General features: G+C 46.9%; 1 protein-coding gene across 2 annotated transcripts in view; it reads right to left on the reverse strand.

Annotated features, from left to right (window-relative positions):
• The window catches only part of TANGO2 (transport and golgi organization 2 homolog), a 1,266,594-nt gene that overhangs the window by 1,020,228 nt on the left and 234,323 nt on the right, over nucleotides 1–12,043 (reverse strand). For both annotated transcript variants that reach the window (XM_069620036.1, XM_069620037.1), the window contains exon 2: nucleotides 7,356–7,459. In XM_069620036.1, the coding sequence (XP_069476137.1) occupies nucleotides 7,356–7,459 (104 nt within the window). The remainder of the gene's footprint in view (nucleotides 1–7,355; nucleotides 7,460–12,043) is intronic.

Here is a 12,043-nt window from a genome sequence, read left to right on the forward strand (position 1 = left end):
CACAATTTGGTCTTTGTTTTTATTATCGCCTCAAAGTTTGGCAAAGTTACGAAAAATTTCTGGCTCAATATCCAGTGCTGCAATATGGATTTTGGCAGTTTTTAGATCCTCGATAAAGGTGTTTTTCCATTCGTTATCCATGCCATCACGCAGTAGTTTTAGTAGGGTAATTGAGTTACGGTTTCTGCTCAACAGTTGTGCATATAGCAATATGCGTCGTACGTACCACAATGATTTTAGTCAGCAAAGCACGTACTCTACTCTTAATGACTCAACCAATTTTGGCAGATTAATAACAGTACAGAGCAATTTGCCCTCGATTCTTTGTAACCATTTTACATGTGTACTGGGGAGTGTGTCGAGCGAATAAAGGATAGTAGAAACAATACTTAAACGGTAAACTTCAAGGAAGCCTTCAATGTTTTTTCCTCCACAACACTCTTCATAATGTTTTAGGACAAGTCATTTTTTCCATATTTTTTCCCTGTCCACTACTTCATAATAGAAGGGGGGTGGTCTGATTTTTACAGATAATCCCAAATATGTGAACTCTCTCGTCCTTACCAGTTCTGTTTCATCGAGATACCAGCCAAAAGGATTTTTTTCTGGCCTGCCCTTACTTAAGCACATTGGGCCTCATTATGACTTGTGCGGAATGGGTTTAACAGCGCCGGTAATGGTGCCGGCGCCGTTAAACCCATTCCGCACAATTACGAGGTCACCTTGCGTGACCCGTTCTGGACGTCTGGTTTTTCCAGATGTCCATAGCGGGTCCCAGGGAGCTAACAACGGGCCCGATCGTAATGGGCCCGTTGTTAGCTCCCTCCCCATTCCCATTGAGCCCTATGAGGGCTCGAATGGGAATGGGGAAGGACCGGGCCCGGGTTCCCTGAAGGAGGAAATACCAGGCCCTCCATACTTGGAATGGCCCGGTACTTCCCCATTCAGGGAACCCGGACACGATTTTGGAGGCAGCCATGCCCTTATCAAGGGCATGGCTGCCTCCAAAGTCGTAATGAGGCCCATTGTCTTAGTTTTGTTGGTATTTGTTATCATGTAGTTCACCTTTGCATATATTTCTAGAGCAGTGATCGAGCGCTTCAGGCCAATTGGGGTATAATCGAACAGTATAAGATCATCCGCGTAAGATAAACATTTTATGTGGGTACCATTTATCTTCAGGGGAAAATTACGGGCATGTTGTAAGTTGTAATTCACATTCAATGTCAGCAGTATAACGTGGATATATATATATATATATAGTGATCAAGTTGAGCGTGAAACGCGTTGTAAGCAGGCCTGCCCATAGGCGTCCTGCCTCCGTTTGTTTTGCTGTTTCCCCAGCCGTTTGCTCTGCACATTATGTGCAGTTTTTTTCATTAAATGACTTCCTATTATCCCGTGTGAGCTACGTTTCTTTTCCTTCCCTTCTGGGATTGCAGGATTTTACTGGGTCCACGGAGAGTGCGGTCCGTCCCCTCTCCTCTTTTTTCTTCATTATATATATATATCAGAAAACGGCTCTACACACCGATAGCTTGTCCACAGACTTTAAAATAATAATATACAAGGGCAAAGAAATAACTAAGCCACACGCTATGGCAGAGGAGTACACCCCTGAGGCTGACCAGGAATGGTCAGAGTACGAGGAGGACTTCCCAGACCAATATTTGGCCCTAGCAGCCTGTTTGAAATGAGTCCTCGGTCATCAGTCGAGACCACTATTAAAAGAGCTGTAGCAGACATGCTTGTCTCTGTTCAACTATGTCTTGACGACATGAAGGTGCACCTCAGAAGTGTCCCTGTTAATCCTAAGGGGAGTACTCCTAAAAGGAAGCACGCTCCTACAGGGAGAAGTACACCGGCTCGAAAGAGGAAAGATGCTTCTTTGCCCCCCTTCAACCTACCCCGAGCCTGGCAGAGCCAGCCACAGCTGCTATTACAGATGCCTTCTCAAGGCTTAAAAAAGCCGTTCTGGGAAGGAAGACCACCCCTTCCGCCTTAAGACTCTCTGACCCGGAGGAGAGCAAAACAGGTGACAGACCCTCAAGCCCGGAAGAGTATCAACAGGGTACAGATGATGATCAAACTCCTCAAACTACTGAGGACGAAGATGACCAAGGAAATGGTTGAAGCCCAGCACATTGGGGAATGTGGCAGGTCCCATTCTTAAGCAGATACCCAATGAGAAGTCTGCTTTTTGACATGTTTGTCCCAGAGGACTTGATTCACCCCAGATCCTTGGACTGGGCATGTCATCCAGAACTACGGACTACAACAAGGATAGGCTGCACCGGCCCTTAGATAAAGAAGTCCGAGCCAAGCTAAGGGGGGAATGCCCCGCCCAGATATTCCAGGTAAGGTGGCGCTCAACCCCGAGCTTGAACCTAAAAGGATAACCTTGCCTGGAAAGAATAACAAAGATCCTAAATAGGGGATTGATAGGGCCTGGAAGTCCTTCCAGGACAAGGGGCCTCATTATGACTGAGGCGGTAGGTAAATATCGGCACGGCTGGCACCGGAGTAATTTTTTTTGTAATTTTTTTTACCGGCAATGGGCAATTACCGCAGCATTCCAGCCTGCCGGACCCAGTAATTGCCCATTGCCGGGTGCCGGTATTTATTACTCCGGCACCCAGAGGGTAGGGGAGGCCGGTAGCACCGGCACCGTTAATAACGGTGCCGACTCTACCGGGTAGGTCTGCTCGCGGGTGCCGTTCCGCCTGGCAGGTCGGGCCTGCCGGGCTGACAGACACCCACGGGCAGACCTCCTAGTTTGGCGGTCCGGTAACAAACCGGACCGGTAACCTTGTAATGAGGCCCAAGGTCTTGGATATTACCGGTCCACTAGCCAAAATTCTGGGCCTCTCGGAAGAAGCCTTGGACACGGGAAAGGCTACTGACCCAGTCACTCTGTCAGGATGGACTCAACAAGCCCTCTGCCTGCTCGGAAATGCAAACTGTGCTATTTCGGCAGAGCGCAGAAAACAGATCCCAAGCTAGGGGAGCTTGACACCACAGAATCGAGCGTCACTGCCCAGGGATTGCTATTCAGCTACCCTTTCATCAAAGAAATGGCTACATTTGTGGGAACATTCAACGTTCTTGACAAGGCACAAGCCTCAATAAAGGCGTTTTTTTCGGCAAAGGTTTTTTCACGGTCTGGACGAGCCAGGGCAGCTCCTCCGGTCGTTATTATGGACCCATCAGTCACAAGACCATCATTCCTACTGGCAAGACGGAACAGACACCTTCTTCCCTTCTAGAGGAAGAGGCAGGGGTTGTGGCTGGAGAAGGGTGGCAAGACAGCAAACACAAGGGCGTCTCAGCCGCGCAGCTCCAACACCGCAAGTGCCCATAGGAGGCAGGATAGCCTGATTCGCGCACGTGTGTGACTCTTTATCAGGAGGTGCCTAGGTCAGGGACACAGCAAGGAGTTTCCACATTCTCCCAACACACCCAAGCACGCCGGCCCATGCAGATAGTAATGTCTCAAGTGGACACAGTAGCCCTAGATGATGAAGTTCGCAGCTTACCCAGAAAAGATGCAATCCGTCCAGGCAGAGAATAAGGTGGATTCTTCAGCCCCATTTTCCTCATACGCAGGAAACCGAAGGCTCACCCCGTAATACATCTCAGAGCCCTAAACGACTTTGTTCTCTTTTGCCACTTCAAAATGGAGAGAACACGCATGCTCAGGGACATCCTAAGGCCAGGCGACTGGCTGATTCATTTGTACATTCAAGACGCCTATCTAGCTGTGCCCATCTGTCAACAACATGTAAAATACCTGAAGTTCACATGGAGGGGTCAGGACTGGGAATGCACGAGCAAGGAGTAAGGCTCATTGTATACCTCAACAACATTATCATCATGTCTCAGAGCGAGACCCTAGCAAGGGAACAGGCCAAGGCTGTCATAGATCTGTTTCATGACCTAAGCTTCTTCATCAACTGGGAAAGATCAGTCCTGGTACCCTCAAAGAGCCTGGAGCTCTTGGGCTTCATAGTAGACAACCAGGACTGCCAGCTCCGACTCTCGTCATTCAAGATGCACACTACCCGCCGTGAAATACGCAGGCTTCTACAGAAAGACACTGTCTCCTTAAGGGAATTGGTGAGAGGGATCGGTCTGTTGTCCTCTTCCATTCAGGCCGTTTTTTCTCTAGCCACTGCCTTATTGCAAGCTCCAGAGGCTAAAAGGGAAGCATCTGCGGTGCAATCTTTCTTACTCGCAGCGTCTAGAGGCAAGAATGGAACTGCACTGGTGGCTGACAGATATGGAAGCCTGGAACGGCAGGGCAATCTTTGGATCAACAGCCGACATAGTGATAGAATCAGACGCAAGCTGCACAGAATGGGGAGCGAGGTGCGGTCCAGTAGCCTTGGGGATGCGGGGGACAAATGGTCCCCCTAGGAGCTGGAGATGCATATCAATTGCTTGGAGCTCCTCGGGGGCTCCTTTGCAGTTTAATCTTTTGCCAGAGGCGGAGTGAGTTGTTGTATGCTACTCAGGATGGATGTCACTGCTGTGAGATACATCAATCATCTGGGTGGCACCAGGTCGAGGGCTCTGGCAGAATTAGCCACTGATTCTGGCACTTCTGTATACAGCACCAGATATCCGTGAAAGTGGAATACCTTCCCGGGCTGAGGAACTAAATAGCGGATTGGCATTCATGCCACTTGTCAGATTACAGTGACTGGAAACTGCAGATAGGTCTTCCTTCACTTGCAGCATATGTGGGGCCCCCAGTCAAAGGACCTCTTTGCATATTGCCTCAATACTCAGGTGCAAGTGTTCTACAGCTAGAGGCCGGACCCAGCTGCTGCTGCGATGGACGCCTTCCTTCAGAAGTGGAGCAAGGATCGCTTACACTTCCCCCCTCCCCCCCACAACGATAGCGAGGACCCTGGCGAAGACTCATCAGGAGCAAACAGAGCTAGTTCTCATAGCCCCAGTTTGGACCTCTAAATCCTAGTTGCTAGTTCTTCTGGAACTTTCTTCTGATTTTTCAAGGCTACTACCCGCGACTCAGGATCTGCTATCGGGTCCGAGCAGGGAACCCCATCCCCTCCTCCTATGAGGGTCCTTGACCCTGGCAGCATGGAGAATTTCAGGGCGAGATGGAGGGTCCTGGGCATTTCATGCAAAGCTGTCAGCCTCATTGAGTAGAGCTTGACTCCTGCAACATCGAAGAGATACACAAACTCTTGGGGTGCATGGGTGTGCTCGTGCTTAAGATGGGGTCTCCATGCAGTTTCAGCACCTATAGTGGAGATTCTAAACTTTCCTGCCAGCTGAGTAGAGCGTGGCCTAGCTTACAGAACGGTGAACGCCTACCCCTCCGCAATTTCAGCCGGGCACGACCTTGTAGAGGGTTTCACCGCTGGTGAGCATCACCTGGTGTGCAGAATGCTTAAAGGACTCTGGTTAGCAGTCCGACCACTGGTCTGCTATAACAAGCTCTGGGATATGAATACCATACTCAACCTCTTTCTCTCCTGGCCGCATAACGAGGAATTATCCCGCACAGGCCTCTCGGGCAAGCTCACCACTCTGCTATGCCTAGTATCCTGCAGGAGAGTTTCTGACGTCAGAGCCCTCGACTTAGCAGGCAGGGTGTTTTCCCCAGATGGAGTGGTCTTCGACGTGTCCACAAGGACTAATTGCCACTTAAGGGTGATCTCATATCCGGCATTTAGTGAGCAGGCTCAAAAAATGCCTCAAGGCTTACTAGGAGGTGACTTACACCATGAGGGGTGACAATAGAGGTCAGCTACTTCTATGCCTCTACAAACCACACAAGGCTGTTTCCAACCCCCACCCTAGCGTGCTGGGTATGCTGGACTCTCGCACAGGCCGGGATCGATATCACTCAGTACGGCGACCACTCAGTCAGGGGCACTATGGCATCCAAAGCCTTTCAGGTCAGAGTCAGAGTAGAGGACATCATGAGGATGGCCAATTTGGCAGGAGAGTCGGTTTTCAAGCAGTTCTACCTAAAACCAATGGCACAACCGGCTACCGTAGTGGTGAATAAGCTTTAAACAAGCTTAATGTGAGCCTCCGGTCTTGACATAGAATGAAGATTTTCCAGAATAACTATGAAAAGTCTTGATTCTTTTAAAGACACAGAGACAAGCATTATCCCACCAGAGTAAAGAAATTCAGTTGCATGCATAAATGGGAGGGCATATGGGTATTTAACCTGGTATTGCCTAATGTTATTGTTTGTTCTTGGTAAAGTTGTTTCACCCTTGCTTATTTCTTTCCCTCCTGCATCTCTGATACAGGGTTATTGTTTCTCAACCAGTAACCCTTTGATGTCTTTTTTTTTCCGGCAGGAACGTCGGATAAGCCTCTTGAATTGAGAGACACTTCAGCGCAGCAGTGACAGCTGGCGAGTAGCTCTGCAGAATGAGTTTTTACAGTTTGTTCTCACATATCGCAGCGTTCATAAGAGGAAGTGGAGAAAGGGCTGCAGTCATTTGAAGGGCCAAGATCACACTGGATTGGCTGTTATAAGTCACATGTTGAGTGGCCATAGTTCATTGTTTCAAGGAAATATGGGAAATTTGAGTTTTCTTAAAGAGCTCCAACATACTTTGGACCATTGTTTGGACATTTTCTGAACATTTTGTCTTCGGGATTTCAGCACATGTGCAAGTTGTTTTGTTTTATGAACTTTGACGTGCTAACATCTTGCTGCCAAGCTTCTATTGTTAATGTTAAATTAAAAGAAAGAGAAGCATAATGTGAGCCTACGTGTCTTTAATAGAATCAAGACTTTTCTTAAAGTTATTCTGGAAAATCTTCATCCTCTCTATAACCCTAAACATTATGCCGTTTTAAGAATTAAAAGCGAAGAGGTACTTTAAAAAAGATTTCCTCTTCAATTTTAATGCGGAAAATTGTAGGCAAATGTTTACATGGAGTTTAAACTAGAATTGGACAATTAACATTCATGAATTCAAAGCCAGTATCATGTTAAATGTTTACATTGAAAGATGATGTAAAGATGTCCAAGTAGAAGCTTTAGGATATTACAGCGACATATGCATATTCAATAAAGAATGATTTTCTACACGTCATTCTAGGATCAAATGCTAACTAATGTACACAAAATGTATCTGGGCCCCCCTAAAGAACAACTGCTTTCAGACCACAAATGCTACCAAATTACCAAGTTGCACTGTTCTTGGTCAACAGAAGCTTAGAATATAACATTTTAGCTGGCCAACAGGTACTTTTTACAGGAGGCTCTCAAAGCAGCACAGTGCTTTTAAGCCAAAGCAAACATGTTTAAATGTGGGCACATCAGGAACACGCATTAAGTAAGCGTAATGGTCTACCTGTGTTGGCACTCAGTGACACATATTTCTCCTGTGCCAAGAGGCAATGCCCAGATGGTGCACAGGATTAGGCGAGGCAGCGTTGATGGCTTAACCAGGAGGCCCTGGAACAGAAAAAAAGATAGAACACAATGCATTCCATTGAAAGATATTCTATTGCAGAGAAGCACAATCATTTAAGGTCAATAAAAGATACTGACCCAAACAGGCCAGTGCCAGAAGCAGATCCCAGAGTTTGTCCAGATCATGTCAATCTCCAGCCATGTGAATGGGCATCCAGTTCATGGCCCTAGATTAGTCATCTATCAAAAGGAGACCGTTCTGGGGCATATACTTTCGAATCCACTTCCTGATCTTGCAACAAATTTAAGGAACAATAAAGAAGACTCTACGCAACCCTAATAGTGCATGAAGAACCTTTGGCATCCATAAGTGAACATTCAAATGGGATTCTGCTTACTGCCGTCTCAAGCATCTCCCACCTTGGTGCTAGCCGGTGATAGAATGCGGTCTGTCCAAGCTAACGTATTGCTTCGATATTTATGTAAGTTACCCATCAATTTGCTTCCCTCCAACAGTTAAAACCTCTCAACTACGGGTGACAGGAGTCAGACTGAGCCTGCCAGGCTGCTGGATATTGACATTTTTCAACATCTCTGGCAAAGACTCCACACAGGGGGCCTGCTGCATGGCCTGGGTTTGGAGTAACGTCTGCTCAAGGCACCATCAGGTGGCAGTACTAATGGACTAGATGGGTCTCGGTGACCGAGAAGGCCCTCAATCCCCCGTTCCATGCTGCATCAGAGAAAGCAAGATGGTGGCGGAGAGTCCCTGCTCCCATTCCTCGCGATGTGGAGAGCAGGCTCAGCTGTGGCTGTTGCTTTGAAGCCAGAAAGTAGACAAGAGAATGAAGGAGCACAGTGCAGTGACAGTGAACTTGCACTGGACACAAACGCTCCCCAGAGGTGGCGCAGGTCTGGTTACTAGTGGAGATCTCTAAGCAGCAGGTGGAGGAAAGATTGGAGCTGCAGCAGCCCACATATAGTAATGGGCAAGGTGGTAGTCCAGTAAGCAATGGCAATGATGGAAGCTATGAACTGGGGAGTGAAACTGGTGTCCGCAATTGCACACACTGCCTGAAGGCCACTCAAGAACATAAAGGAGGCCAGGGGAGACCACAAGAGAGCAACGGGAGCTGGCGGCATGACACCAATCTAAGCCCCATACAGACTGCTGCAACCCAGGAAAGTTGGCCATCCCGAGGAATACTGCCAGAGCTGTGAGCTACATGGAGGCGGTATAGGGTTGGCAGTGCAGAACCCAACTTTCCGAGCTCTGGCCATGTTCCAACATAAGCAATCTGGCCCCAGATGTAGAAGACATGAAATAGCCTTGCATTCAGGCCACATCGTGGTCTCTCACACTTATATGCAGGTGGTAGAAGATGATACCCACTGTGTCCAACCCATTTAATTAGGCAATGCTTGTACCACCAGGGACCATAACAAATTACCCCGGAGACCCTAATAAGAATGTTGCCTAATGTGGCCCCTTAAGTCTCCTGGAAATCCCCAGGTGCCTAGGAACAAACCGCAGGACGGTGCATACCAGAAAAGTCAATCACCCACACAAGTGGCACATTACCAGGAAAAAGAGGTATCCACCTAACCAGGAACTATTAATTACTACACATCAAAGGAAGGTGACCAGCCAATATTATGTGCTGTCAGTGTTATTATTATTTATAAAAGTCGCACTCCAAACCACCCTCCCACTAAATCTTACGCCAGAACGAACCAAACGAGATCGGGCCCCACCAGATATCAAGAGCCCAAAAATATGACCACTATCTCTGGAGCTCTCATTAATGCCAGATCTCTAGTGGCACATGCCACTGAAATAGCAGACCTATTATCCTCAGATGACCTGGACATTTTAGCGGTTCCTGAATCATGGCTACATGACGCAGCAGGCCCTGCCCTTACGTTAGCCATACCCAACAACTATCAGATGGTCAGAATGGACAGACCCAACACCAGAGGGGGCGGCTTAGCTATCATAGCGAAAACCAACCTCGCCTCCATGCTCCCCACTGAAACGCAACCCACTACCCCTATTGAAGCTACCAGCACCCCAGTACCATTTAGATTGACTAAAGTCTCTATCCTGGAAACTGAGAAAATTATATCATATCTGAAGTCCTCCAACTGCCAGGGTGACAGTTGTCCTGCCCAAATAATTAAAGAGGCCGCGAGAGACATAGCGCCTTTCATCTCAAAGCTAATGAATGCCTCATTTAAAACCAACACTGTCCCAAGTAACCTAAAAGAGTCCTGGGTTCTACCCCTGCTCAAGAAACATACCCTAGACCCTCTCATCCCTACAAATTACAGACCCATCACTACGGTACCCTTTCTCCTTAAAATAATTGACAGAGTAGCGTATTTGCAAATACAGAATGACCTTGAAGCAAATCTCCCACCAATAGGGAGGCTCCCGCCAATCAGGATTCAAGCCCGAACATGGCAGGGAAACGGCATTAATACACTTAAAAACACAAATTGATGAGCTCAAGTCAAGGATAAAGGTAAAACGACCATGATGCTCCTCCTCGACTTGTCGGCGGCCTTCGTCTTGGATGACTATGCAGTTTTATGCAAACGCCTAGCGTCGGCAGCCCACTTCTTGAGTGATGCAATAGCCTGGGTCCAGTCCTTCCTAGAAAATAGAACGATGAGAGTCTTTTCCCCTGCGGCATCGGCAGACCCGATCCAGACTACATGCGGCGTTCCACAAGGATCATGTGTCTCGCCTACCATGTATAACATTTACCAAGCCCATATTCGACAAATTAGACAGACTGGGTGTCACCTACACGAATTATGCAGATGACACCCAGATCCTCATTCCCCTTTCGGACAATTTCGACAAGGATACGGCCTTGGTAAATAAAATAAACACCCTCATTCAGGCATGGATGGCATCCCATGGCCTCTGCCTGAATGATGATGAATCAGAGATCATGATTCTTGGATCCGAAGCCAACCTAAAAAATTGGAACCCCAACTACTTCGCATTCAACATAGATGGCAACATAATCAAAGTAGTTAAAGAGGTAAAAACGCTAGGTTTCTACCTTGATTCCACCTTAACCTTGATGAAACGGGTTAACTCCATGGCATCCTTTACCGCTTACACCTGCAAGCTCATTAGGGCCGGCAGACCATTTCTAACTAAAGCTAACTGCATCACCCTCGCCAACACCTTAATACTATACCAAACACAGAACACATCTCTAATATCAGAAGAGAACACAGTTGGCTAACAATAAGTGACAGGATCTTACCCAAAACAGTCTCACTCACTTTCAAATGACTCAACAATGCAGCACCCTCATACCGTACAGAGAGAATGATTAGAAGAACTTCGAGCCCCCCCCCCACCCCAGAGCAGCCAACTCCCACTGCTTAGAGACTCCCAGATTTAAGGATGCGCAGTCCTGGAATGCATTACCTCTAGCCCTCAGAACTGACCAATCCTACTTTAGCTTTAGGCGCAATACACTAAACTGGCTGTGATCTAATGACATTTGATCCCTCTTTGGATACTCTGCCATATATACCTATGTACCTGTCTATATATGTAACCCACTGTACATGCTTGCATGTTCCTTATTGCCTTTACTGTTTTTACTCTAACGTGTAACTAAGCTTTAAGTATCCTTGTACCTGTTGCGCCCAGTTACCTAAGGGTTTGGTGCGCATTACCAAATAAAAAACAAAGTTTCCCATCTGTACCTTCAAAATTCCTAGAAGTGCGAGTGTATGTGCCACCTATCTAATAAGGGAAACTAACTCATAACCAAAAAAAAAAGACATTGAAAAACTGTACAATGGAGCTCAGATACAAGCTATCAATCAAAAGAGAAACCAAAAGAAAAGTCAAATTAAAAAGAAGATTTTGAAAGAAGTGGGTGCTAACTTACAGCCCTATACAGTTTATGGGAGACTAATCGAATTAATTTTGCTACCCTAGAGTGTGTATGGCTGTAAAGGTCTGAATAAAAGGGAAAGTCAGACAAATGCAATGACATTTTGCATAGAACATCGTGAGCAGTTTCGGCAACAGTGTTCATTTTTGCATTCATCAGGACAAAGAATACATTTCTTAAGCTTGATGTACTAAACCAAGCGTATGTGAAATGAACTACCAGTGTAGTTTGCTTTTAATTTTGTGCATGTTGCAATGAAAAAGGACATGGCCACCGTGGTCAATCAGTACTTGAATTCAGCCTGAGTAAACTCTGCACTTCAGTACTATCATCACTGGAAAGACCACACATTGACATCCGCAGGTGCTGGTCGTCAGTGCCGCATGAACTTTCATTCCCCAGGTAAAACGTATATTGATCCTGCCACGCAATGTCCGCGGGGGTGAAACCTGGATTAATTCTTGCTAAAGGTTACCCCACTTAAAGTCATCTAGACAGTGTCCGACGGTGATGGAGAGAAAAGGCTAAAGTCTTTAGGTCTCCCAAGATTATGGCCAATCTAGACAGTAGGGGAACCCTCTCTAAAGGGCCAAATGTGGTATCAAGACTTTTAGGGATAGGGTGGTGGTATCCCCTTTCAACGTTGATGGCAACAGAACAGGGACCACCCCTGGACTTGGAACATCAAATGCTTTTT

This window comes from Ambystoma mexicanum, chromosome 10, assembly GCF_040938575.1.
Source record: "Ambystoma mexicanum isolate Mex_15411 chromosome 10, UKY_AmexF1_1, whole genome shotgun sequence".
In the NCBI taxonomy this organism is placed as follows: domain Eukaryota; kingdom Metazoa; phylum Chordata; class Amphibia; order Caudata; family Ambystomatidae; genus Ambystoma; species Ambystoma mexicanum.